The sequence below is a fragment of the Anabrus simplex genome, chromosome 3, assembly GCF_040414725.1.
Source record: "Anabrus simplex isolate iqAnaSimp1 chromosome 3, ASM4041472v1, whole genome shotgun sequence".
NCBI classification, from domain to species: domain Eukaryota; kingdom Metazoa; phylum Arthropoda; class Insecta; order Orthoptera; family Tettigoniidae; genus Anabrus; species Anabrus simplex.
The window spans coordinates 520,061,664-520,085,484 of record NC_090267.1 but is presented as its reverse complement, the minus strand read 5'-3'; the positions used below and the strand labels follow the sequence as shown (position 1 = coordinate 520,085,484).

General features: G+C 38.9%; 1 protein-coding gene and 1 long non-coding RNA gene across 2 annotated transcripts in view; both read right to left on the bottom strand.

Annotated features, from left to right (window-relative positions):
* Window positions 1–2,408: 2,408 nt before the first annotated feature.
* Window positions 2,409–10,807, bottom strand: LOC137498926 (uncharacterized). Its single transcript, XR_011017948.1, has 2 exons — window positions 3,585–10,807; window positions 2,409–3,480 (listed from the first exon to the last, which is right to left on the bottom strand). It is a non-coding gene; the product is annotated as an uncharacterized lncRNA (long non-coding RNA).
* A 9,990-nt stretch (window positions 10,808–20,797) lies between these two features.
* Window positions 20,798–23,821, bottom strand: part of LOC136866889 (receptor-type tyrosine-protein phosphatase H) — an 819,913-nt gene continuing 816,889 nt past the window's right edge. The window contains exon 25 of the mRNA XM_068227107.1: window positions 20,798–22,552. Coding sequence (XP_068083208.1) covers window positions 22,437–22,552 — 116 coding nt within the window. The 3' untranslated portion in view covers window positions 20,798–22,436. The remainder of the gene's footprint in view (window positions 22,553–23,821) is intronic.

Here is a 23,821-nt window from a genome sequence, read left to right as displayed (position 1 = left end):
TCACCCGTAATATTAGCGCTTCCCAGTGAGAGAACTCGGCTGTGAGTGTTCAGCTCTACATGCAGATGACACTTAAAAAAGTGCAGTCTCAGAAGATGGTAGCGCCGTCCTGGCAACTTGGTCTTCGTGTTCCCGTTTAAACAACCAATCACAGAGACCGTAGCATTTCATGAGTGGTGCATTGTCCGCGGGAACCGAAGCAAGTGACATATTTTAAAGGTACCGATCCAAAGCTAAATCCTGGGGTATTTGACTCTAACGTCCGTCACATCCACTCTAAACAAAGAAAGCAGCTTGATGTTTGACGTAAGATCAATCCACAAAATCCGAAGGATATAAAAAGTTTACTAAAATTCGTTCCACCAGGTCTTAAAGTAACAACACTTGGAAGAGAATTAGAGACCTCGCCAATGACCTGTTTTGCAGACATTGACCGGGTGAGGGCGCCGCAGTGATGATAGTTCAGTAATGCTAAGATTTCTTTCATTTTTGTAGAAAGAGAGTAAAAACGGTGAATTGATTCCGCAATGTCTGCTCAAAAGTGTTGCAGAATTTACGTTCCTTTAATCATTAATATATTTATCGTAAAATAATTAAAATCAAACATTATTTTATTAATATTATCAAAGTCTTGTTGCATGTCAAAGGTAAGTAAAACCTTCTACAATGACAACTAAGTAATGGGTTCATACCAACCATACGATGAAAAAGATGAAATCACCAACAAACAACCATTAATTCACCGTTAAATCATCTTTTTATTTGGCTCAAGAGTAGGATTGAGGATGAAAATTACAAAGATAATTTATAAGTCGAGGATGATCATTACGTTCAGACAGGTGTTTGGCCAAATGTAAGAAAGGAACACCTATCAGTACGTGTGCCGTAACGCATACTACTGATACACTTATATTTTACTCTCTTTGGGAGATAGTGGGTCGGCAGCCCTGAGGATGGTTTTCCATGCTTTCCCATTTTCACACCAGGCAAATGTTGGGGATGTACCTTAATTAAGCCCACGGCCGCTTCCTTAGCAGTCCTAGGCCTTTCCTGTCCCATCGTCGCCATAAGACGTATCTGTATCGGTGCGACGTAAAGCAACTAGCGAATATATTTTACTCGATAGTATCCAAGTAGTTTTAATTCGTTCTCACAAGTCTGCTTTCCGGACATGTGGGGTTTAGCACCATGTGATCCAAGTCTCACAGCCAACTCCTTGCCTTCTATTATTATTATTTCTTTCTTTCTTTCTTTCTTTCTTTCCTTGTTTCTTTCTTTCTTTCCTTCCTCCCTTCTTTCTTAGTCTGTTTATCCTCCAGGGTTGGTTTTTCCCTCGGACTCAGCGAAGAGATCCCAGCTCTACCGCCTCAAGAGCAGTGTCCTAGAACGTGAGCTGCCTCTGTGGATCCCAAGACAGCGGGTTCAAATCCGGCAGAGGTAGTCGGATTTTTGAAGGGCGGAAGAAAGTCCATTCGACACTCCATGTCGTACGATGTCGGCATGTGAAAGATCTCTGGTGACACATTTGGTGTTTACCCGACAAAATTCATTAAATCTCAGCCATAGACACTCAAGGGAGTTTCGGTTTACTCGGTCTGCCATCTAGTGGGCCTAAAGTAAAACGGAACGTCGAAATTTACGAGCAGACAGCCAGATGGCGTCAATTGAAACGTCTGCACACGGTAGCTGAGGCCATACGGTTATTATTATTATTATTATTATTATTATTATTATTATTATTATTATTATTATTATTATTATTATTATTATTATTATTATAACTCGAAAAAAGCGTGAGGGTCTGAACGTGGACAGCGTAAGGCAAATAATCTTCAGCCGAAATTGTGGGATTTTATTGTATACATAAAATTAAGCACACAATGACACTCGACAACATTAATTAAAAGTCTCAGACGTAGATGTGCGAGCAGAGAGGAAAATGGAGCATTGACAGTGATGTGCAAAACGGCGTGAAATTAAACTTCCTGCACACGGTAGCTGAGACCAAGTGCAAGTGTATCAGTAGGATACTTCTCCGCTCATTCAGTAAGAATTTCAAGTGAGGATAATGTTCAGTTCTGGAAATATCTCCAAGGGCAAAGCAGGTCATTGTCGTATGAACGTTCCCAGGATCCACTCAAGCAATTCATTTTAAAGGTTTGCTATAACCTCTGCTATACTCAAAATAAATAACCACTATTGAAACTGCACAGCAAGAAATGCTCTTACAGAAATTACCCTTCTTTAAATAATAAACCTCTGTTGAATTATGGCCATGTTGTAACGTGTAAATACTTCAATGAGTAATGTCTCAACATGTGGTTTTCTGAATTCCCTGAAAGTAAAGCGGAGGCTTTGATCGAAAAACACACTTGTTTCTTTGGAAGACAGGCAAGAAAACTGGGAAGTATTTTGAAAATATAATATATTCTTAAAAATTATTCGACTGAGAAAAACCACTACTTCTCTTCCAATCTTTCTCACTTTATACATGAAAAATAAATATTATATACACAGTAACAGAAAAGCTCACACACACCAGCTTAAAAGTAGCCCACTATATACAAAATAAATTTTCGTCTTGAAGACTTCATCCTGAACAATGATATCAAAAAATTTCAATTTCACAACTTAATACCTCACAAATTCTCATTATACAAGCGTACATCTGTTATTATTTTATTGGTGATGACGATCATATATATTGAATATTAAACAGAATCGTAGACAATTGTTATATTGTTATATTTTGTTCTTTTAGTCCAAACTAATGATTATGTAGTTTCAAATTTAGTGCATTTTTAATGTTACCGTAAAAGCACACTCCTAATTGAAAGTAAGGCAGATAAACCAAACTTCACCACCATAATGAAAATTCAGTTTTCACGAAAATATCTCACACCGGGAATCCACTATGGGGAAGAAACTACCCGAAAGTGGATATTATGATTTTTGTATAGCACCAAAATTATAACGCACATTCAGACAACCAATACATGGTTCAGCAAGGAAGCCACGCAATTCCAACACGTGCTTGGTCTAGGGTAGCTCCGGGCCTCAGCGAGTGAGGGGGAGGGACAGTTTATTTATGAGTTTTGGAACGAATTCGAGAATTCTAAAAATAAAAATCAGGAAAGTAAACTGCCCTTTCCTTTTCTGCATTTAGGACAACAGTAAATATTTCTTAAATTTACCAACTCACTGATGTCAGGGAAAATTGTTCGAGCATAATGAATAGGTAACCCTGCATCTAACACAACACTAATACACTATTGTTCAGGTTCATGGCGCAGAATGTGTTCACAAAGTAAACACTAGAGCAAAATATGCGGGAACTCTTTAGACATGAATATGCCTTATGGATGAGGGTCATCCGAAAATGTGTGTATTGCTGTGCGACAAAACGTGTGAAGGAAGTGTAACCATAGCAACCGTGCAGGCTGTGGTGTAAGGTGTGGATGGATGGTCAGCCAATGTTACCTAAAAACCGTGCAGGCTGTGTTGTAAGGTGTGGATGGATGGCCAATGTTACCTAACAACCGTGCAGGCTGTGATATAAGGTATGGATGAATGGCCAATGTTACCTAGCAACCGTGCAGGCTGTGGTGTAAGGTGTGGATGTATGGCCAGACAATGTTACCTAACAAGCGTGCAGGCTGTGATGTAAGGTGTGGATGGATGGCCAATGTTACGTAGCAACCGTGCAGGCTGTGATGTAAGGCATGGATGGATGATCAGACAATGTTACCTAGCAACCGTGCAGGCTGTGATGTAAGGCATGGATGGATAATCAGACAATGTTACCTAGCAACCGTGCAGGCTGTGATGTAAGGTATGGATGGATGGCTAGACAATTTTACCTAGCAACCTTGCAAGCTCTGGTGTAAGGTGTGGATGGATGGCCAGACAATGTTACCTAACAAGCGTGCAGGCTGTGATGTAAAGCATGGAAGAATGGCCAATGTTACCTAGCAACCGTGCAGGCTGTGATGTAAGGCATGGATGGATGATCAGACAATGTTACCTAGCAACCGTGCAGGCTGTGATGTAAGGTGTGGATGTATGGCCAGACAATGTTACCTAGCAACCGTGCAGGCTGTGATGTAAGATATGGATGGATGGTCAGACAATGTTACCTAGCAACCGTGCAGGCTGTGATGCAAGGTGTGGATGTATGGCCAGACAATGTTACCTAGCAACCGTGCAGGCTGTGATGTAAGATATGGATGGATGGTCAGACAATGTTACCTAGCAACTGTGCAGGCTGTGATGTAAGGTATGGATGGATGGTCAGACAATGTTACCTAGCAACCGTGCAGGCTGTTATGTAAGGTATGGATGGATGGTCAGACAATGTTACCTAGCAAGCGTGCAGGCTGTGATGTAAGGCATGGAAGGATGGTCAGATAAAGTTACCTAGCAACCGTGCAGGCTGTGATATAAGGTATAAATGTATGATCAGATAATGTTAGCTGGCAACTGTGCAGGCTGTGATGTAAGGTTTGGATGTATGATCAGGCAATGTTAGGCAGCAACTGTGCAGGCAGTGATGTAAGTTATGGAAGGATAGTCAGATAAAGTTACCTAGTGACTAGTGGCTAGTGACCATCTGAAATTAGCAGGCGTTGGTGCATGGCCATGAGCGGGAGACAAATTTATGATCATTTGATTTTCGCAAGGGTTAATACTTTTCTGCCAAGTTCGCATAAAACACAACCAGGCCACCTGAAATAATATAATCGATGTTCCTAAACCATTGTCGAATGAATTGTTTAAGTAACTATCAGTGTTACAAAACACATGGTTTTAAAGAAGAAAATACTTCAGAACCTTTCTCATGTATTGTTTTCGATCTTAGAAACTAATTCTGTCCCTCACAGCAACAATCAACAAATTTTTGTCTTGCAAAGCAACATAGGTGAACCCTCAGAAACTGAGCTGGAATGACCTGTATTAAGCGCCTTGCCTACAAGCGGCATTCTACATCACCATTCAGCCACCAGGATCGCGTTGTTGTCCCCTTGTGTTCACCTGGCCGTATACGTAAGTTGTGTCCTAAATAAAGAGAGTTGAATGGGTCTGCGAGCAATTACAGTACCTCATTTACCCGATTGTGTCGCACCGGCATGGACAGATCGCTCTTACAGAGGGGGTTGAGTGGCTCGAAGCAATGTTGTCTAGTAGAGGTCTCAGAATGTTCAGAGTACAAGAAGGGTTAGTTTGTCGTTTTTACACATTCTGCACTTAATTTCACTGATGAACCTATCTTTCAGAAATAACGTACATAATTTTAGTAACTGTTTTCGGAGTATTACAAAGCACAGGTGGTAAATTCCATCATACATTGTAGAAATGCCAAGACCAATTAATTTCTGGTATCAGAGGGCTCCTCGATCTGGAAAGCGAATAAAGTACAATGTTGGACTTTCACTAGCTGGAGAAGATACAGCCTTGACAGTCTTTATTCTTTTGCGAGGCGCACAAAACATCTGCCACCATACCTACAGAAATACCAGGCAGCGTAGCTATTGATAATTATATCTGTATACTACTGAACACTTTACAAGAAAGCAATATTCAGATAGGTCTGATGTTGTAGTAAATTGGTTCGTACACCCCAGCTCAGCATTCCCACGCGTGATGCCGCAATACGGAGCGTTCTTTCGATTGCGTTAAGACATGATCTTACGTCCGTCGTATCCTGGTTTAGGCGTACGTGGCGTCGGTATCATCGCTTGTTAGGTTCCTCGTCAAGACATAACGAAAATGTATTGTATACTTATGACGCATTTTACGCATGTCACAGTGAAGTGGATAATCAAGACCTATGTTTCGCTCGTGAATATTTCCGCGGTCTCTGGATACATTTGAATTTTCTTAATATATGACAGAAAATCATTAATTAGCCAACTGAGGCGCTCATCTTAAATGCAAGTATGTTCTCATTCCTGGAAGATATCCCGTACGAGGTGTTGCAGACGTCATGCGCATCCAACCATTTCATAAAATGCTCCATAAAACGAAACGTTTCTATTAAACTGTCCCTACCTGTCAGGCTCGCGACACAAACCCCCTCCATTCTTTTCTGACCACCAATTGTTCCAGGGGAAATACAATTTTAGCTCCTTCTACATTCATTTTCTCCAAATTTGTCGAGTAAGTTATTTTTCTGCTTAGTTTCCTTACCGGCTTTTTACCATTGAAAATTTCTGAAGTTTGATCGCCGATCACCGTAGCATTGTTTACAAAAAGGCAATGGCATCGCTCGTTTTTGGGATCAAAACTTAGGAACAGAGCTCTGGTTTTATCAGCTGGATGTGGTATCTGATGCGTTGAATTTCCTCTGCATAATGTTTGGAAACCTGGGAATTGTCGATGACAATTTTGATCGCTTTGAAACCACACTCTGCAACAGCATTTAATGCATCCAAGATAAATGTTTGCAAGTTCTGCGCCCATAACGGATGAAGTGAAATAGAAAGACACAGGTATTCTGTAGTATGTAGAGAGTCCCTTGAATAAAATGCAGAGTTGTTTCTTGACTCTATCTTCGATTCCATGAGCATCAATTTCAATGAAATTCAGCCCAATAAATATATTTAATTTCCTGTCAAAAACTTTAGTCTTGGCATTTCATCTGTTTTAAGGGAACCAACCTTTTTGTTATTGTTGGCAAACGACACTCTTCCTGCCTGTAATCGGGCTTCAGTTAATGAATTTATTCCCGTTTTCCCTTTTCGATTCTTCTTAGAATCCGATAGATAACCCGTTGGTGACTTTGAAGATAACAGCACATCAACTTCGCCTGGTGTTTACATTTCTTTTTCCAATATTCATAAGTTGCTGTAACAAAAACGTTGCTTTCATATTACTTCCCTCGGCTTCTCTTCGAATTTTAGAACCTCGGCTTGCATGATTGCCATGGTCCTATTTTATCTTACTAAGTTCTGCTTCCAAGTGGACGGTTTTTACCCGCAACCTCTTAATATTGGTTACGTACTTTCCATTTCTTTTGATCTCTTTCCTCGACTTTCTGCTGATGTATGTTAGTTTCAGGACGGAGGAAAACTGCGTGCAGCTCCAATTCTCCAGTATTGACTGTCAAGCCTCTCTGGAGGCGATAAAGTTCTCTGAAGTATTTGGAGAGGTTATTTATTTTCGTATGATGAAAGGAGAAATATCAGCTATTTACAAAATATGTACAAAAATACACACATATGCACACACTCTCAAGTTCATGAAAATATTCACAATACTATGCCCAGACGGTTAATCCTCTCAACGGCTTCTGGTGTTAGGTTGTGGATATTTTTCATTGAGCCTCTAAACGCTCTGAAGGGACATTCGAGCACTGGTGTTCCTCACCACAGTCGCAATGAGAAGAGGACTTGCATCCCCACTTGTTCAGTATTCCCTGCCCAGTACACTACACACTACTGTCGTCGAGGTGCGGGCTGCTCCCAACGAGTTTTAATTAAGTAATGATGTGTCAGGGAGTTCTGGCTCTGCCACTGATCGTTTCATGCATCTAGTATTTTGAAATGATTGTCAAGCAGATTGATTACTGTTCACCACGATGGTTGTCTGAACTTTAATCGCTGCGGTAATAATACTGGACAATCTGAATGTATTGGTAACAGTGGGTTGTTTTCAGTTTGGTCTTCCATGTGTTCAACAATGACTGATATCTTCTTAGGGGTGGGGGTGGAATGTTACTTAGAACCGATAGACAGTGCGTGTTAGTAGATCGAAAGTTGATACAACAGTCTTTAGAAGATTCGGTCGAAGAGAATTATGTTCGAAGTATTCATCCGATATCTTCAGATCTGATATTTATGTTGCTTCAGCTTCGGGGAAGATTTGATCCTGGGCTATTAAGGTAATGTCAGCAGTGTAAATAAATTTCTTGGACTTGGTATTTTTAAGATCGTATGTGTACAAATTAAAAATGAGTGGAGCCAGCACAGATCCCTGCGGGGGCCCGTCATTTATTTTGTGCACCCTACTTGCAGAGTTTTTTTCTGAAAACACTTGGAAATACCTATTGCTCAGCACATTGCCTATTAGAGTGGTTAGTTTCCGATAAGGAATGACACTAATTAATTTCAGCAGCAGTTTATGGTGCCAAACGGTGGATCTAAGAAGACACCCGTGCTTATCAGCTTCTTCTCACAGCCATTTTTGATATGATTTGCTACTGCTAGCACCTGTTCCTCACATCCTCTACCTGGTCTAAATCCAGCTTGTTCTATAGGGAAAACCTTGTTGATGGCTGAGGAGATTCTATTGTGAATCATTCTCTCTAGCAGCTTGAATGTGACACTAAGGAGTGCAATGGGGCGGTAGTTTTCAACTTTTGAAGGGTCTTTGTTTGGCTTTAGTGAAGCAATGATCTTGGTTTTCTTGAATAGTGGGGCAGATAGCCTGTTTCTAAAATGTTGGAAAAGGTGTTCAACCATCTGACAGTAGCTAGACCACAGTGTAACAGAAATTCGGGGTAAATGCCATCAATACCTGCTGCCTTTCCATGTTTCATGCACTCCATTGCTCTATAGTCTCTTCTAGTTCAAATTGGGCAGAGAACTCAGATGACTGCGAGCTGACCTTTTCCTTTCATTCCATTGATGACTGACTTCTCTTCGGATATATTTTGCCTTTTTTTTTTACGTGGAGGTAGCTATTTATTTGGCGTATGATGAATAATGACAACCTATAAACTACCTTGGAGGTAAGATGTACAATATTATAGGGAAGGATCCACCTTTCAATACTCCGTAGTAAGTTGAACTAAAAAGTAGTTACAACCTGTTTATTGGGACCGGTTTCAACACATTTCAAGTGTCATCATCAGCCAATTAGCGAAGATCTTAAAACAACTAATATATTGAACACAGGCAAAAAATTTACATTGTATCATATCGTAGCAATTCAGTTAATGTTCAAAACACAATAATCACAGTCAGGAGAGTAAATAGAATATCACTATCTTGCGCCGAAAACAAATATAGTTGAAGTTCATAAGCAGATCAAGTTATGCACTTATGTAAAGTCGTGATCATGTGTTTGGCCATATGATCTAAGTTTATGTTACATTTTTACCTGATGGTATTTTTGTTGTATCCAGTTTCCGGATTGAAGACCCCTTTCTTCTGGAATGAGTATGGTCCAAGGATTCTACGGTTTCTTGCCATTTATTTCGTCTGTTTTCATTTAGTGATTGTAGAAGGGCAGAGGAAGTTGCAGGATCACCATTGTATTCATATTTCTTGAGAAGCTTTTCGCTGTCTTCATTCCAGCCAGGGATGTACTCTTTGCGGTAACCTCTTGGCATGCATCGTTTTGCTGCACCTTTTAGTATACCAATAAATCTGCCGTAGTTGTTGAAAGTGGGTTTTATCCATCTTATATTGGAGTCAGTCTGCTTTGAAAATTCTGTCCAATTTGCTTTGTTAAAGTTCCGTCGTAGTCTCGGGTAGGAGAGGATACTGGTAATGAACAGAGGTGATGGTGCCATTGCCGTTTCTCTGTCTAGAAACTGTGATCTCACAACGTTTTATCAAATGTCATTAGTCAAAACTAAAACAAATATCTTCCCCATTTCATTTTTTATAGTGCGAATGTTGTTGCCTGCAAGGACACCTCAATCACCCTCACGAGAAACAAATCGAACTCGATGAAATGAAATGGCGTATGGCTTTTAGTGCGGGGTGTGTCCTAGGACATGTTCGGACTCGCCAGATGCAGGTCTTTTCTGATTTGACACCCGTAGGCGACCTGCACGTCGTAAGGAGAATCAAATGATGATTAATACGACACATACATCAAGCCCTATTTCAGCGAAATTAACCAAGTGTGGTTAAAATTCCCGACTCGGCCAGGAATCGAACCCGGGACCCCTGTGACCAAAGGCCAGCACGCTAACAATTTATCCATGAAGTCAGACATCAAACTCGATGGCCGATATCGCCGTTGTTCTGAAGAAAGTCATGAACTATATGCTATTTAGAAAGAGCCTCCCAAGCTTTAGATCATATCGTACATGTGGGCTTCAGTGGCATCTGAAGCTGTGTGTTGAAGCGTTTTTTTTACAATTGGCTTTACATCGCACCGACACAGATAGGTCTTATGGCGACGATAGTATAGGAAAAGCCTAGGAGTGGGAACGAAGCGGCCGTGGCTTTAATTAAGGTACACCCCCACCATTTGCCTGCTGTGAAAATGAGAAACTACGGAAAGCCATCTTCAGGGCTGCCGAAAATGGGGTTCGAACCCACTATCTCCCGGATGCAAGTAAAACCCCTGTTATGAAATATTCTGAAATTGTGATGCAACAAGCAGCAGTGATACACTGGTAAGATTTTATTTTACGTTTTCGTATCCTAAAGCAGGCTCAAACGTTGAATGTTATCTTCTGTATGTACATTATATTATGAATTAGTTAAGTATTATTTCTCGTTTTACATTGGTCACACGCACGATTTTTCATTTAATTAAAAATTATGTACTGCTGCCATCTGTTATGTCGCTGTAAAAGCAATTTTCACGATACAGAGCAGGCAGTACATAGCGATTGAGACGGCGGTGATTTAAGTATCAAGATCTCGCATGTACATATGGCTCAGAAATGTTAAAGATGGCGCTTGGTCCTTTTAAATAAAAGCCATCAAGTCGCAGAATACACGTTTGTAGAAAACGGCAGCATTAAAAACCTATTTAAACATGGCAAATTAAAATGTAAGGCACAAAGAAGACACAGAAGATTTCCACCCTAAATGCTCTCACGTAATATCAAGACGGAGATGTGCATATTCACCACGAGACAAGCTCGACAGCAAGTTCCCGCCTTCTACACTCGACAAGACGTCACACTCTTAGTGCTTCGATATGGAGGCATGAGTTGTTTTCGTCATGGTTTGGTAGCACACTGTTGTTATTTCTATATTATTAAAGGTGTTCCTTACTCTTTTTAAATTATAGCTGTACGAAAAAGCATTGGTAAAATATGTGTTGTCAGCAATAATATGCGTTTACTACCATAGCATTGCAGTTTGAGCTAGGTTATGTGAACTCACTGAACTATTATGAATTGTCTAATGTGTTTAAATGTATTATTATTATTATTATTATTATTATTATTATTATTATTATTATTATTATTATTATTATTATTATTATTTACTATAGTGTAGGCTCCACTTTACAACGTGTAGTGTGTCTTCCTTCTTAAAAAATGAACGGGGTATCTCAACATTTGCGTTTTCTAGTGATGAAGGGAAGCGAGATGTTGATTCATGTTATACACCGAGTTAATTTTGAACGCATTAAATACGCCTGTGTTAGACAATTTTCTGAAAATCATATAATCATGAACATCTGACGGTTCAGTTTTAGCTCTGCCCACAGGAAGGGCAAAATGAACTGACGATGCTTTGCCAATCATATTTCCTCATATATGTCACAACCAACCCCTGCTAAACGAAAATCACCAGAAGAGAGGATACATTGCACAATGGTGAACTAACCTTCAAGACATGCTGTGAAGCAGACAAGATATCTGATTATGACGACTTCTTTGCTAAGTTAACAAACCTAAACGTACTCTAATTTTCAAGCAAAATTGATTTCGATAAGGTTTTGCTTCAGGAATTTCGAACCAGAGACATTCCGTCTGTCAAGGCGTCTATAATAGTTTTTAAAGATTTAACTGTGGTTACGAAATAACAGTACCTTAGTTGTATTTTAGGAGATACTGTAGTCTGCTATGTACGACATGAGAGTTTACTACGTCATCTGAAGGGTTTCAGTAACTCTTCTACGTACCTACATCACTGGATACAAGTTAAATAATAGGTAGCAGACAGTGTCCAAGATCTGTTATATTTCTGGAAATATGTTTGGTAACAGGTATTCAAAAATAATTAACAACAACGCTGTGTGCTCAAATAATCGTGAAATAATGACATTTTATAGAAACAGTTCACTTGGTGACCATAATTCTATTTTTCAAAAAGTTGTGGAGAGCTACACGTTAATTCAGATCAGGGGCGGATTAAGGCGGGGAGGGGGGCTAAAGGTTTGCAGCCCCGAACCCCGCGTGCCAAGGGGCCCCGGCCTCCGTGCATGTATATGAATATGACAATATTTTGTGTGTATTAGATATTATAATGTGAAAATGCCAAAAAAACATGAGTCCCGGAAAGAAGCAAAATCACTAAAAGTAAGTTCATGAAATTTGAATCGGCTTTTATGTGTGTCTTTTGGCATGAGGTTCTGGAAAGATTTGATAAAGTTAGTGTGAGTTTACAGAAACCTACACTAGATTTGTTAACAGGTTGTAAACTTCTGGAGTCTCTAGTTGCATTCACAGCCAATGAAGGAGATAATTTTGACAAATATGAAGAGGACGCTCAAAGGTTATGTGAAAAATATCTCACAGGTTTTGAGCATACATCTGAAAGACAATCAATGAAGAGATATGTTGATGGTAATGCCCTTAACGAGACTATTCTGAAAGGAAGAAAATAATTTGAAGTGGAAACATTTTTGGTGATAATTGATAGTTTATGTGGTGGACTTTATAATCGTCTTCAGTCTTACAAAACATTTCAGTCATTGTTCCAGTTTCTAGTAAATTGTAAGACTTCATTTACTGTGGATGAAACTTCTCTTAATAACTGTTTACGTTTTTACAGAGATGATCTTGATGAATCCTTGAAACTAGAAATTAAACATTTTTATGATTTCATTAAAAGTGTAGATGTAGTTACTTGCCAGGAGATAGCTAAATACATATACGAAAATTATTTGATTAGTGTATTTCAAAATGCATTGAAATTGTATTTGGTAATTCCTATAACCAATTACGAAGCAGAGCGTTCTTTCTCTAAACTGGCATTAATCTGTATGTATATATATATATTGTTGTATTTATTGTACAATCTTCCTGCAACAGCTGCAGGTTGCCCAAAGACAGAGAGTACCTTAACAACAATGTATGGATATCGTATGATGTTACGTGTAGGCAATCGAGTGAGGGATGTCAAACAGCAAGCATGGTTCTTGAAGATCATGATAGACTTCTTGAGTATGGTAATCGCGATGTTATATACAAAATCTCTATTCAGCCCAAAGGTATTGCAGAAGTTGACAAAAAATAGTTCCTCGAGCACCTAACATCAAGCCGATTACAGAGATGGATGAGAGCTTATACTTTCGCTTATAGAAGTCCACCGTTTCTTCATAAATTCTTCTTTTTTCTGCATGGACCTCTTCCGGCTGGTTTTCGTTGGTCTCAAATCTAATTGTTGGATCAATGATGAAACCTTCAGAACAGGATGGCTTGAAAGCAATAATGTCAATGCGTCGGTTGCTTCCTCTGTTGGAGAGACCATGTACTTCTTCATAGACATTGTAACCTTGTCCTCTCAAAGCGTTAGCTATCATTGATCTGGCTACGTTATGGCGTGAGGTGCGTAGTAATTCACCATGTGGACAGGCTCCCAGGACATGTGAAAGTGTTTCGAACTCTCTGTGGCAACGCCGACAGAGGCTGTTGCCCTGGGATCTGCCAGGTATAGTACACACAACAGAAACATTGGCATTCATTTTTATTGCAACACGCCATTCACTGCAAGACAATCCTTTATGATCACGAATCCATGTATTCGCTGGAGTATACTGTTTAAATAGGACTACACCTTTGCCTTTATGCTCTTTCTTGTTCCAGTTGTCAAAAGCTTTTCTCAATTCGAGTTGGACTTTCTTTGTATCTACAAAACCATGTCTTTTGTCTCGAATAGAGTCTGTTGCTGCTACATTCAATGCGGTGAGGCTCGTGCTGATTTTTTGACATAAGTTTTTCATTGAATGTAAAAAAAATGTTATTGGAAGATTTCAAAATTTTGCATGCATTAATTTGTTGCAGATATATTTCCCATGATACACAAAATAAACCCAGACCTTTAAATTTCATTTCAGCGTATATCATATCATTCGGGACATACATGGGAAGTTGCAAAATTTCTTTTAATGTTCGCCTAATCATAATATCGGCGTCATTTATAAATTTGACTGTAATATTTTGTGGTGGTACTGTCTGAAATTTATATACCAAACTGAGACAGATTGAAGTGTTTATGATTACAAATTTTTGATCGGAATGCAAAAGCGGTGAAGAAATGAGGAGCTCTAGGGTGTTTTTGAGCTTATTTAGGACCTCGACGGACTGGAAAGTAATTTAATTGGATAAATTTACACCCAAATACTTAATAGAGTCTCCTTTCTTCAGACATGGTATCTGTTTTTCATCTGCCGTGAATAGATTTTCTTCTGACAGGTGACCATGATTGATGCATATTCCTTTACATTTTCCAATATTGATGTTAAGTCCAATTTCTTGTAGTTGATGTATGGCCGCATGAGCAAGTACTAAAGCTGACTCAGAATATTTTCCAACAATAACTACATCATCAGCAAAACTTAATACTGTTAGAGCTTCACGATCTGGACTCAACTGAAAGCCATATTGGGTAGATATAGACGTTTCGCTAAGGTCATCCAGAATGTGATTGATGGCGAGATTAAACAGGATTGGCGACAGAGGAGAACCTTGCATAACTCCCCTGCTTATCAAGAGAGGTCTTGTTTTACTTCCCTGAGTCTGAATTTGTGTGACATTTCCTGTTTGCTGATTCATGATTAAATTCGTAAATTTGGTTGGAATTGGTAACGACCCAAGTGTCTCATTCAAATGAGCATGACCAACGCTGTCAAATGCTTTCTGTATATCTAAGAAAATAGCAGTCAGATTGGCTTGTTTGTTTTGGCTTCACGGAGAAGAGAGTCGAGTATCGCAGTGTTGACTTGCGTTCCAGAGGAGTTAGTAAATCCTCGTTTATTGGGGTTTAAGACAACATGTTCACGAAGACGCCTGTCAAGGATCCGCTCAACTATTCTCCTTATTACTGAACAGATTGTGATAGGTCTCCAGTTCTTAATATTGAGTGTATCTCCACCTTTATGGATTAGAACAGTCCTGGCCTTTTTGAAGATAGAATGTGCAACCCCAGTTTTCAACATACGTGTAGCAATGTGAGGTATTATGTCGACTGCAATACTGTCTTTGACGAGGAGGTGGTCTGGACCGGGTGATGAAATGAAATGTCGTGTGGATTTTAGTGCCGGGATATCCCAGGACGGGTTCGGCTCGCCAGGTGCAGGTCTTTCTATTTGACGCCCGTCGTGATGAAGATGAAGTGATGATGAAGACAACACATACACCCAGCCCCCGTGCCATTGGAATTAACCAATTAAGGTTAAAATCCCCGATCCGGCCGGGAATCGAACCCGGGACCCTCTGGACCGAAGGCCAGTACGCTGACCGTTCAGCCAACGAGTCGGACACCGGGTGATGTGTCTACGGCTATATGATTAACAGAAAATCTGATTTCATCTGGGCTTTTAGTATCATTAAAAATATGTCAATTTGTTCCCTATCAACGTCACTTGTTTGAGATGGGTATTCGGATCGAATCATGTCATTAGGTTGCCCGAGAATTTCAGAGAAATCATGGAATATTTCATCCGATGGAATTTTACAGTTTTCAGCATTGGAATTTAAAACAGATATAATAGCCTTTTTGCGCGGATTGTAAAAGTGGTACTGCGTAAGGTGATATTTGTATTTTTCTCGGCGTTTTATTCGGTCTCGTTTTGTTGCCCGAGCAGGATTGGCTGTCTGTTTATGTTTCCTCTGGTAGTCTGTGGTTTGTTTATTTTTCCTATACTGGTTGCATTTCCGTGACGGATGTTTAGGGCCAGGAAGAAAGATCAATCGCAGAAGCCAAGAACTCACACCAAATATTAATCTCATGGTTAAATTGCTCGTCTGTCAAATTTTCTAAAAATCTACTTCGCCACTGCATCATTTTCAGCTTAAATTTATGCGAGAATGTGTTGACATCTTTAGTTTCCGTGTTAGCACGAGGGTCACTTTCTTGAACGATTGTTTCGATATTTTGAGAGGGATCAGCCCTCTGTCGATTTCTAGAAACTAAAATTTGACGGTGAATATCAGGATGAGCTCTGCGGATGTGTATTTTGACCCCACGGGAACTGGAGTAATGACATCCGCAGTGTGGACACTGACAATTTATGTTGTCAAATGCCTGACTTGAAGAATTGGCAGTGTGTCTAGCTGATAAACTTGTGTGAAGAGTTTGAGATGCCTGAGGAATTCCTAAATTTACGTGCAATTGTTCACTATCTACCAATGATGAGTCCTGAGATAATGGCTCGTGAGCTCTGGCTATATGTATGTTAATGCCCCTCGTTGTAAACTTTCTGTGGCATATCTTACATTCAATAAATGTGGGCACAGCACTTGAAGTGCTTGATACTTCCCGAGAATCGACCATGCTCTGGAGTGTTTGGCTAATCTGTAATAATGCTGTTTTTGCATGATAGATCTTATCGAGTCAGATAGTTCTTTCCACTGCTAACACAAAGGTAAACAGCTGATGTGAAGTGTCAGAATAATAATAATGTTTATATATCGTCATATGTTCAACGACAGTGGTACAGAAATCGACCAACAAAGCCGTCATAGAAGGTACCCCACAATGATATCGCGGAGGTTGTAGATTGGTAATGTCATAGAGGAAAATCAGATGCAGATCATTAAAACAATCTATACGATTTGTTATATAAATCCAACATATCCAATCAAATGTCCAAATGCAGCATCTAACCTAAATTGTTCGTATCGTATGTGACTGTTTAGCCACAAATAATGTGGCCACGAGATGATGCAATTCTTACTCATAAGGGCCTAAAGCCTGCCATAATATTGTCCTAAACGAAGACTGTCTTAGTTAATCTTCAAAATATTTGTGATATAGAATAACATAGCAACCATAAACACGTGTACTAATCTATAAGTATACGACAAAACAACTATAAACGCAGAAAACGACACAAGCCACAATGTAAACCACAAAACACAATTCAAAATATCATCAAGACCATAAAATCTATAATAAACATGAATATTAACCGTAATAAATTGTTAAAATATCAAGATCAGGAAGTGTGTCTTGACTACCAAGTCACCGCCTTCTTTAGAAGCTGACTGACTGATTCATCATCGCCGAGCCAAAACTACTGGGCATAAAGAAATGAAATTTTGGGGATACATTCATATTAACATGTAGGTGCTCGCTAAGAGAGGATTTTTGGCTATTCCGTCGCTAAGAGGGTGAAAACGGGGCTGAAATTTTAAAATGAGTGTATCTATATCTCAAAATTTCAAAAGTTTACAGATGTAAAAATTGGTATTTATAACCTTCTTTAAAAATAAGGAAACACGTAGTTTTTGTTTTCGGAAAATCCCAATAGGAGGGGAGAAAAGGGGGAAAAGGTGTTGAATACCTTTAATGAGGATGGTTATATCTCAGAAACTGAAGATATTACAGACCTGAAAATTGGTACTTCGGATCTCCTTTGAAAATAAAGACACACGTATTTTTTTGTTTTTGGAAAATCCAATTAATGGGGGTTAAACAGTAGTGACAAATCGTGGTAAATTTTTAGAAATTGCAATATATCTCAGAAACGTAAAATGTTACAGACGTAAAAATTGGTATTTGGAATCTCCTGTAAAAGTAAAGAAACATTGGGTTTTTTGGAAACTCCACTTTAGGGGAACTAAAAAGGGGTGAAATTTTAAAATGAGCATTTCTACAGTATATCTCAAAACTTAACATGTTACCGAAGTGAAAAATAGTATTTTTTTCTATTAAAAATAAAGAAACATGCAGTTTTTGTTTTCTGAAAAACCACTTGGGTGGAGGGGTAAAAGTGACTGAAAACGGGGTTAAATTCTTTATATTAGGATACTTACATCTAATACAAACTAAAGTTGTTGCAGACGTGAAAATTGGTATTTGGATCTCCTTCAAAAACAAAGAAAACGAGCGTTTATGAGGGAAGTCATCTTGGGGGGCGTGGGTTCCTTTTATGAGGACACATATCTCAAAAACTGAAGATGTTAAAGTCGTGATAATTGGTATTCAGAAGATCCTTTACTATTAAAGAAACAAGTATCTTTAACGGGAAATTCACTTATGGGTGGGGGGGGGGAGGGAGAGTGTGAATGGAAGTGAAACAAAGTAAATTATTTTTATGGGGATACTTATATCTCAGAACTGAAGGTAACAGAAGACGTGAATATTGGTATTTGGAATCTCCTTTAAACATAAGGAAACCCGCCTTCTTTTGGGGAGGGGGAGGGGTTAAATCAACTGCGGTGGGGTGAAAAAGGAGTTGAGACCAATTGATTTTACTGTTCATAATGTACGGTACTTATTCTGATCATAAAGTGATCCTTTTAATCTTTCCTGGGTTCGTTTTCAAGAGCCATCTTTTCCTTTGGAGAACATAAATTTAGATTACAGTAGATTCTCCTGGCATATAAATAAAAATTTAAACACATTTGAAATAAACGATATGAATGATATTGACCGTGCAATTGTTCACCTCTATAATAAGGTCGATAATGTACGGAAGTATATCATTCGTGTCGCAAGAAATCTCACGCACTTGCCTTCGCGCGACGATGGTGCTGGTCACATTGTCAGCAATGACAATGGCAGCAGATGTAATTTACCTCCAAATAGCCGTCTTGCATCTTGATGTGGGTTCCAGACCACCAATAATAATAATAATAATAATAATAATAATAATAATAATAATAATAATAATAATAATAATAATAATAATAATAACCTAAATTCAACTAATATCACCCACCCTAACAATAATAATAATGTTCTGGATCGTCGTTAAAATGTGCGAACCGCGCTGGAAACGGGTCCTGGCCGGGTAATGACTACGATTGCAGTCCGACCGCGGGTTCAGTACCGCCAAGGCACCCACGACGACACTACGCCGGATCTCCTCAAGGATTTGATCCATATTAAATATGCTTATCGGAAAAGATGGCAAAGATTTAGGGACCCAACTGACCGGGTGGAATACCTGGACCTAGCCCGGGAAGTACGAAATCGATTGCTGGAAAGAAAGATTGAAAAATGGGAGGAACTTTGCCGTAATCTCTCAGAAAACGAGTCCGATTACGAATTTTAGCGGATTCTCTCAGAAAACGAGTTAGATCGCCAATTTCGGTGGATTATATATAAAACGTTAAGCATTCAATTATAACTTCCATTATAATACCGTAGCGAAGCACGGGTATCTTGCTAGTCAAAAATAAATTAAGGTCATCGATGCTTCAACCAAGCCTGGACGGTTTGACTATCATGTCTTTAGAACATGACATAACAAATGAATTGCCATTCGATGATGTTTTACAGTCATTTGCAAATATGAAGGCAAGGAAAAAGACATTTTTAATGTAAAAGTTACTCAACGAGCAATTAGGTCAATTCAGTACAACATCGATTATCCGAAAGAATTCGGGAATGAGAACGATCAGATAAGTGGGTAGCCGATCATTTGGGGAAAAGTCTGCTCCTACGTCATATATGATAATAAACACTTTCAAAGTTTTTCTCTTTCAAGCTTCCGTCCTTACTGTCAAATGCACTTATAATTTTCGAATAGGTATCACTCTTCATATAGCCGGGCTGAGTGGCTCAGACGGTTGAGGCGCTGGCCTTCTGACCCCAACTAGTCAGGTTCGATCCTGCTTCAATCCGGTGGTATTTGAAGGTGCTCAAATACGAAAGCCTCGTGTCGGTAGATTTACTGGCACGTAAAAGAACTCCTGCGGGACTAAATTCTGGCACCTCGGCGTAAAAGAGTAGTTAGTGGGACGTAAAGCAAATAACATTATTATTATTATTAACTCTTCGTATAAATGTTCATTACTGTGTCCTTCCAGCTCCAAATTCTTGAACTAATCTTGATCCGCCAACACCATCTTTAACTAGCCTATTTTAAATTTATCGGAGAAACAGAAAATGACCTGTGTTCCTTTGCGAACTGTACAATCATTCATTTCATTTTAATACTTGCCACGAGCGCCACTGACGGCAACGGCAGTCTTCTTAACTACGTTGGAGTAAAAAATAGGTGAGCTTTGGATGAAAAGAGTTACAATTGGCTGAAATGGACCTAGATTACAATTATAATACATTTTAAAGATATTTCTGTATTTTTGGATGTGAGGCTGCTGACGTAGGAAGGAGAAAACGTTACTTTGTCACAGCACCTGCGGATATAGATAACGCAGATATTTTATTTGCTGATATTTCTATTGATCGACATTCGGATAATCGATACTTTACTGCAGGCAGGAACGAGTTTGCTAATGATATAACAAAGGACACTGTAGTATTATGACGTAAAAAAGTAGTACAAGTCATAACACTACAATGTCCTTCGTTATCTCATAATATGCTAGCTTTTTACATGTTGATTTAGTTTTAAATTTTAGATTTTAAATTCATGTAATGCCAATAAGATAATGGGAATGATATCGTTGTAAGTTCTGTTTTGACCGAGCTCGATAGCTGCAGTCGCTTAAGTGCGGCCAGTATCCAGTAATCGGGAGATAGTGGGTTCGAGCCCCATTGTCGGCAGCCCTGAAGATGGTATTCCGTGGTTTCTCATTTTCACACCAGGCAAATGCCGGGGCTGTACCTTAATTAAGGCCACGGCCGCTTCCTTCCAATTCCTAGGCCTTTCCTATCCCATTGTCGCCGTAAGACATCTCTGTGTCGGTGCGACGTAAAGCAAATAGCAAAAAAAAAAAAAAAAGTTCTGTTTTGTATGCCGATTTGATAGTGATGATGAGACAAATGTAAAATATGTTTTGACATTGTGAAATATTAACATGAAAAATAGAGAAAAATTGTAGTCTATTTCAACACTTCCCTATTCATAAATTTAGGTAGAAGTGGTTCTATAACGACTTCAGTGTGCTCGTCTTGTGTGATGTTACGAAGAAGCGGCCCCACATTGTTAAATAGCCCAGGGCCCCCAAACACCTTAATCCGGCACTGATTCACACCTTGATATTTTATTCAAAGATGTATTTTCAAACAGTGGATATCATAGGCATGTTTCTCTTTTTTAATGTTTGCATAATGAAACGTGAAAAACCTGGCAATTGCGGTGTAGAGTGTTGTGTCTAAAATCTGTCACATTTTGTGAAATAGTTTTTATAACAGTTACCATATTCATAAATACAACTAATTAACGTGATTATAGGCTTATAATTGCATTTATTTCGTCATATCGAAAGACCTGCACCTGGTAAGTGTCCTTGGACACTGCCGGCACTAAAAGCCATACGCCATTTCATTGTTTTCTTCATTACGCTGCCATCGTTTGCTTAAAATGAGGTGGCAGTGGTTCCACAATATTTAAATAACAATTTGTTACAGAAATATAAATAAATTATACATTTTTGAATTGTATCAAGCTTACTCTATTTTAGGAAGTAAAAATGACATTTTGAATTGTTGATGTTTTTCATGTCCGGATGTCCAAACAAAGGATGATTGATGTTACCACATTGACGGCTCATCACAACTCATCGACTTCGTATTCGCACTAAGCGCGTAGTTCCTGGTACCCTTTAACAAGACATTCGCTGCACAAGTTAGTTATCGTTCACCAATTGTCCGTTTGGTATTGAGATTGTCGATATGCCTGAGCAGCGTATCAACATTCGGTTCTGTTTTAAACTGGGGAAAACAGTGGTCCGCAAGAATTCACCAAGTCTGAAGGAAGTGTAACTGGTGAGTTCGAAGGTGGAAGTGTTTTGACATCAACGGTGTTGTGAACCTCAAGTATGAGATGTATGCATGTTGGGTATTCAGCCCGAAGGCTGGTTTGATCCTCCACAGGTACGCCAACAGCTGTCATAGATGGTCTAGGCATCACTGAAGAGGCGTACTAGGGAAATGAGGAGTTAGGTAGTTTCCCGTTGCTTTCCTCACTGCGCCAAAAGTTGCCAAGCCCACTGAAATGCACGCACCAACCGACCCTATGAGTGATATTTTCACAGCATTCATAACAGGGACTGGCTGTATATTACTAGCATCGCTCAAAGCCAAGGATGAGACTGAGACAGCCCATACCAGAAGACATAGTGCCAGCAAAGGCATGGTACTGAGATATTTGAGCGAAAATTTTACAGAATTAGAGCAGATATGAAAAGAAACATCTGAAGAAGCTGTTCATTTCTAAATTTTTGACGAACATCACCTTATCAATTTATCTAACCTCAACAGACTTTTCCAAACCGAGGATCCCATTCAGTCTAAAAGATCAGACTGAACTGCACCTGATGTCCCATAAGTGGAACAACGTTAAGAGGAAGGCAGCATTTCGAAGGACAAAAAGATAAGTAAGCACCCTAAGGCGTTATTTTCAAACTTCAGTCATTTGTTAAACAAACGTCGCGTGTCTCAAAGTTCACATTCACTCTCGGATGACTTGTTAACACTGCCGCTGGTTATTAAGTGGTAAGTCTCTTTCTCGCCGTCCTTGTGCACTCGTTGAGTTGAAAACCCCGACGTTCCGTCTGAAATCAGAAAAATCAAACTGAATCAATATCTAAAAATAGAAAACGCTGACTGTTTGTTGAACTGGTAAGACTAGGACAAACGAAGAGCGACATTGCCATCGCCTGACTGATTCATCATCTATTGGACATTAAGAAATGAAATGTTGGGGATCCATTCATATTGCAATGTAGGTGCTCGCTAAGGGAGGATTTTTGGATATTCCGACGCTAAGGGGGTGAAAAGAGAGGTGAATGTTTTAAATGAGTGTATCTATATCTCGAAAACTGAACAGTTTAAAGACATGAACATTGGCATTTGGAATCTCCTTTAATAATAAAGAAACACGTATTTTTCCGAAAATTCTGTTAACGGAGGGTGAAAAAGCTGAAAAAGGGGTTGAATATCCTTCATGTGGATACTTGTATGTCAAAAACTGAAGATGTTACAGTAATGAAAAATGGTGTTTGGAACCTCCTTTAAAAATTAAAAAGTACGTTTTAAAAAAAATCTACTTACGGGGTGATGAAGAAGTGACAAATGGGGTGAATTCTTAAAATGAGTATATCTCAAAAATTGGTATATGGAATCTCCTGTAAAAGTAAAGGAATACGCATAACTTGTTTTCTGAAAATCCACTCAAGGGGAAGTGTTGAAGGGGGTAAATTTTTAAAATGAGCATATATACAGTATATATAAAAAACTGAACATTTTACAGACGTTAAAATTGGTATTTTTAATCTCCTTTAAAAGTAAACACGTATTTTTTGTGTTCTCATAAAATCCACTTAAAGGGGCTGTAAAAAAGTCTGAAAAGGCGTTGAATTATTTTGTGAGGATACTTATATCTCAAAAACTGAATATATTACCGACATGAAAGTTTGTATTTGGAATCTCTTTAAAAATTCAGAAACGCGCATTTTTGTTGGGGGCGGGAAACAACTGAAGGGGCTTTAAAAGGAGCTGAAATCTTTTTTATGAGGATACAAATAACAAGTGGACATAAAACAATACACCCTTAAGGGGTTTTCACTGGGGGATGAGGAATGACGACAACAATATACGTTTATAATAAACCGTTTGAATTACGACGTTGAAATGTCAAATGATGTCCTAGTTGTTAAATAACCGAATGTTTGAAACGAATTTAACGCCTCAGAGAATTGAATGGCGGTTAAGATCCCAAAACAAATATATTAATTCTGTACTCCAAAACGGTTTAACGTACGAAGACAAAATTAAAAATAGCGGTATATATTTTTAATTTTAGGTAAGAAATAGGAAATATT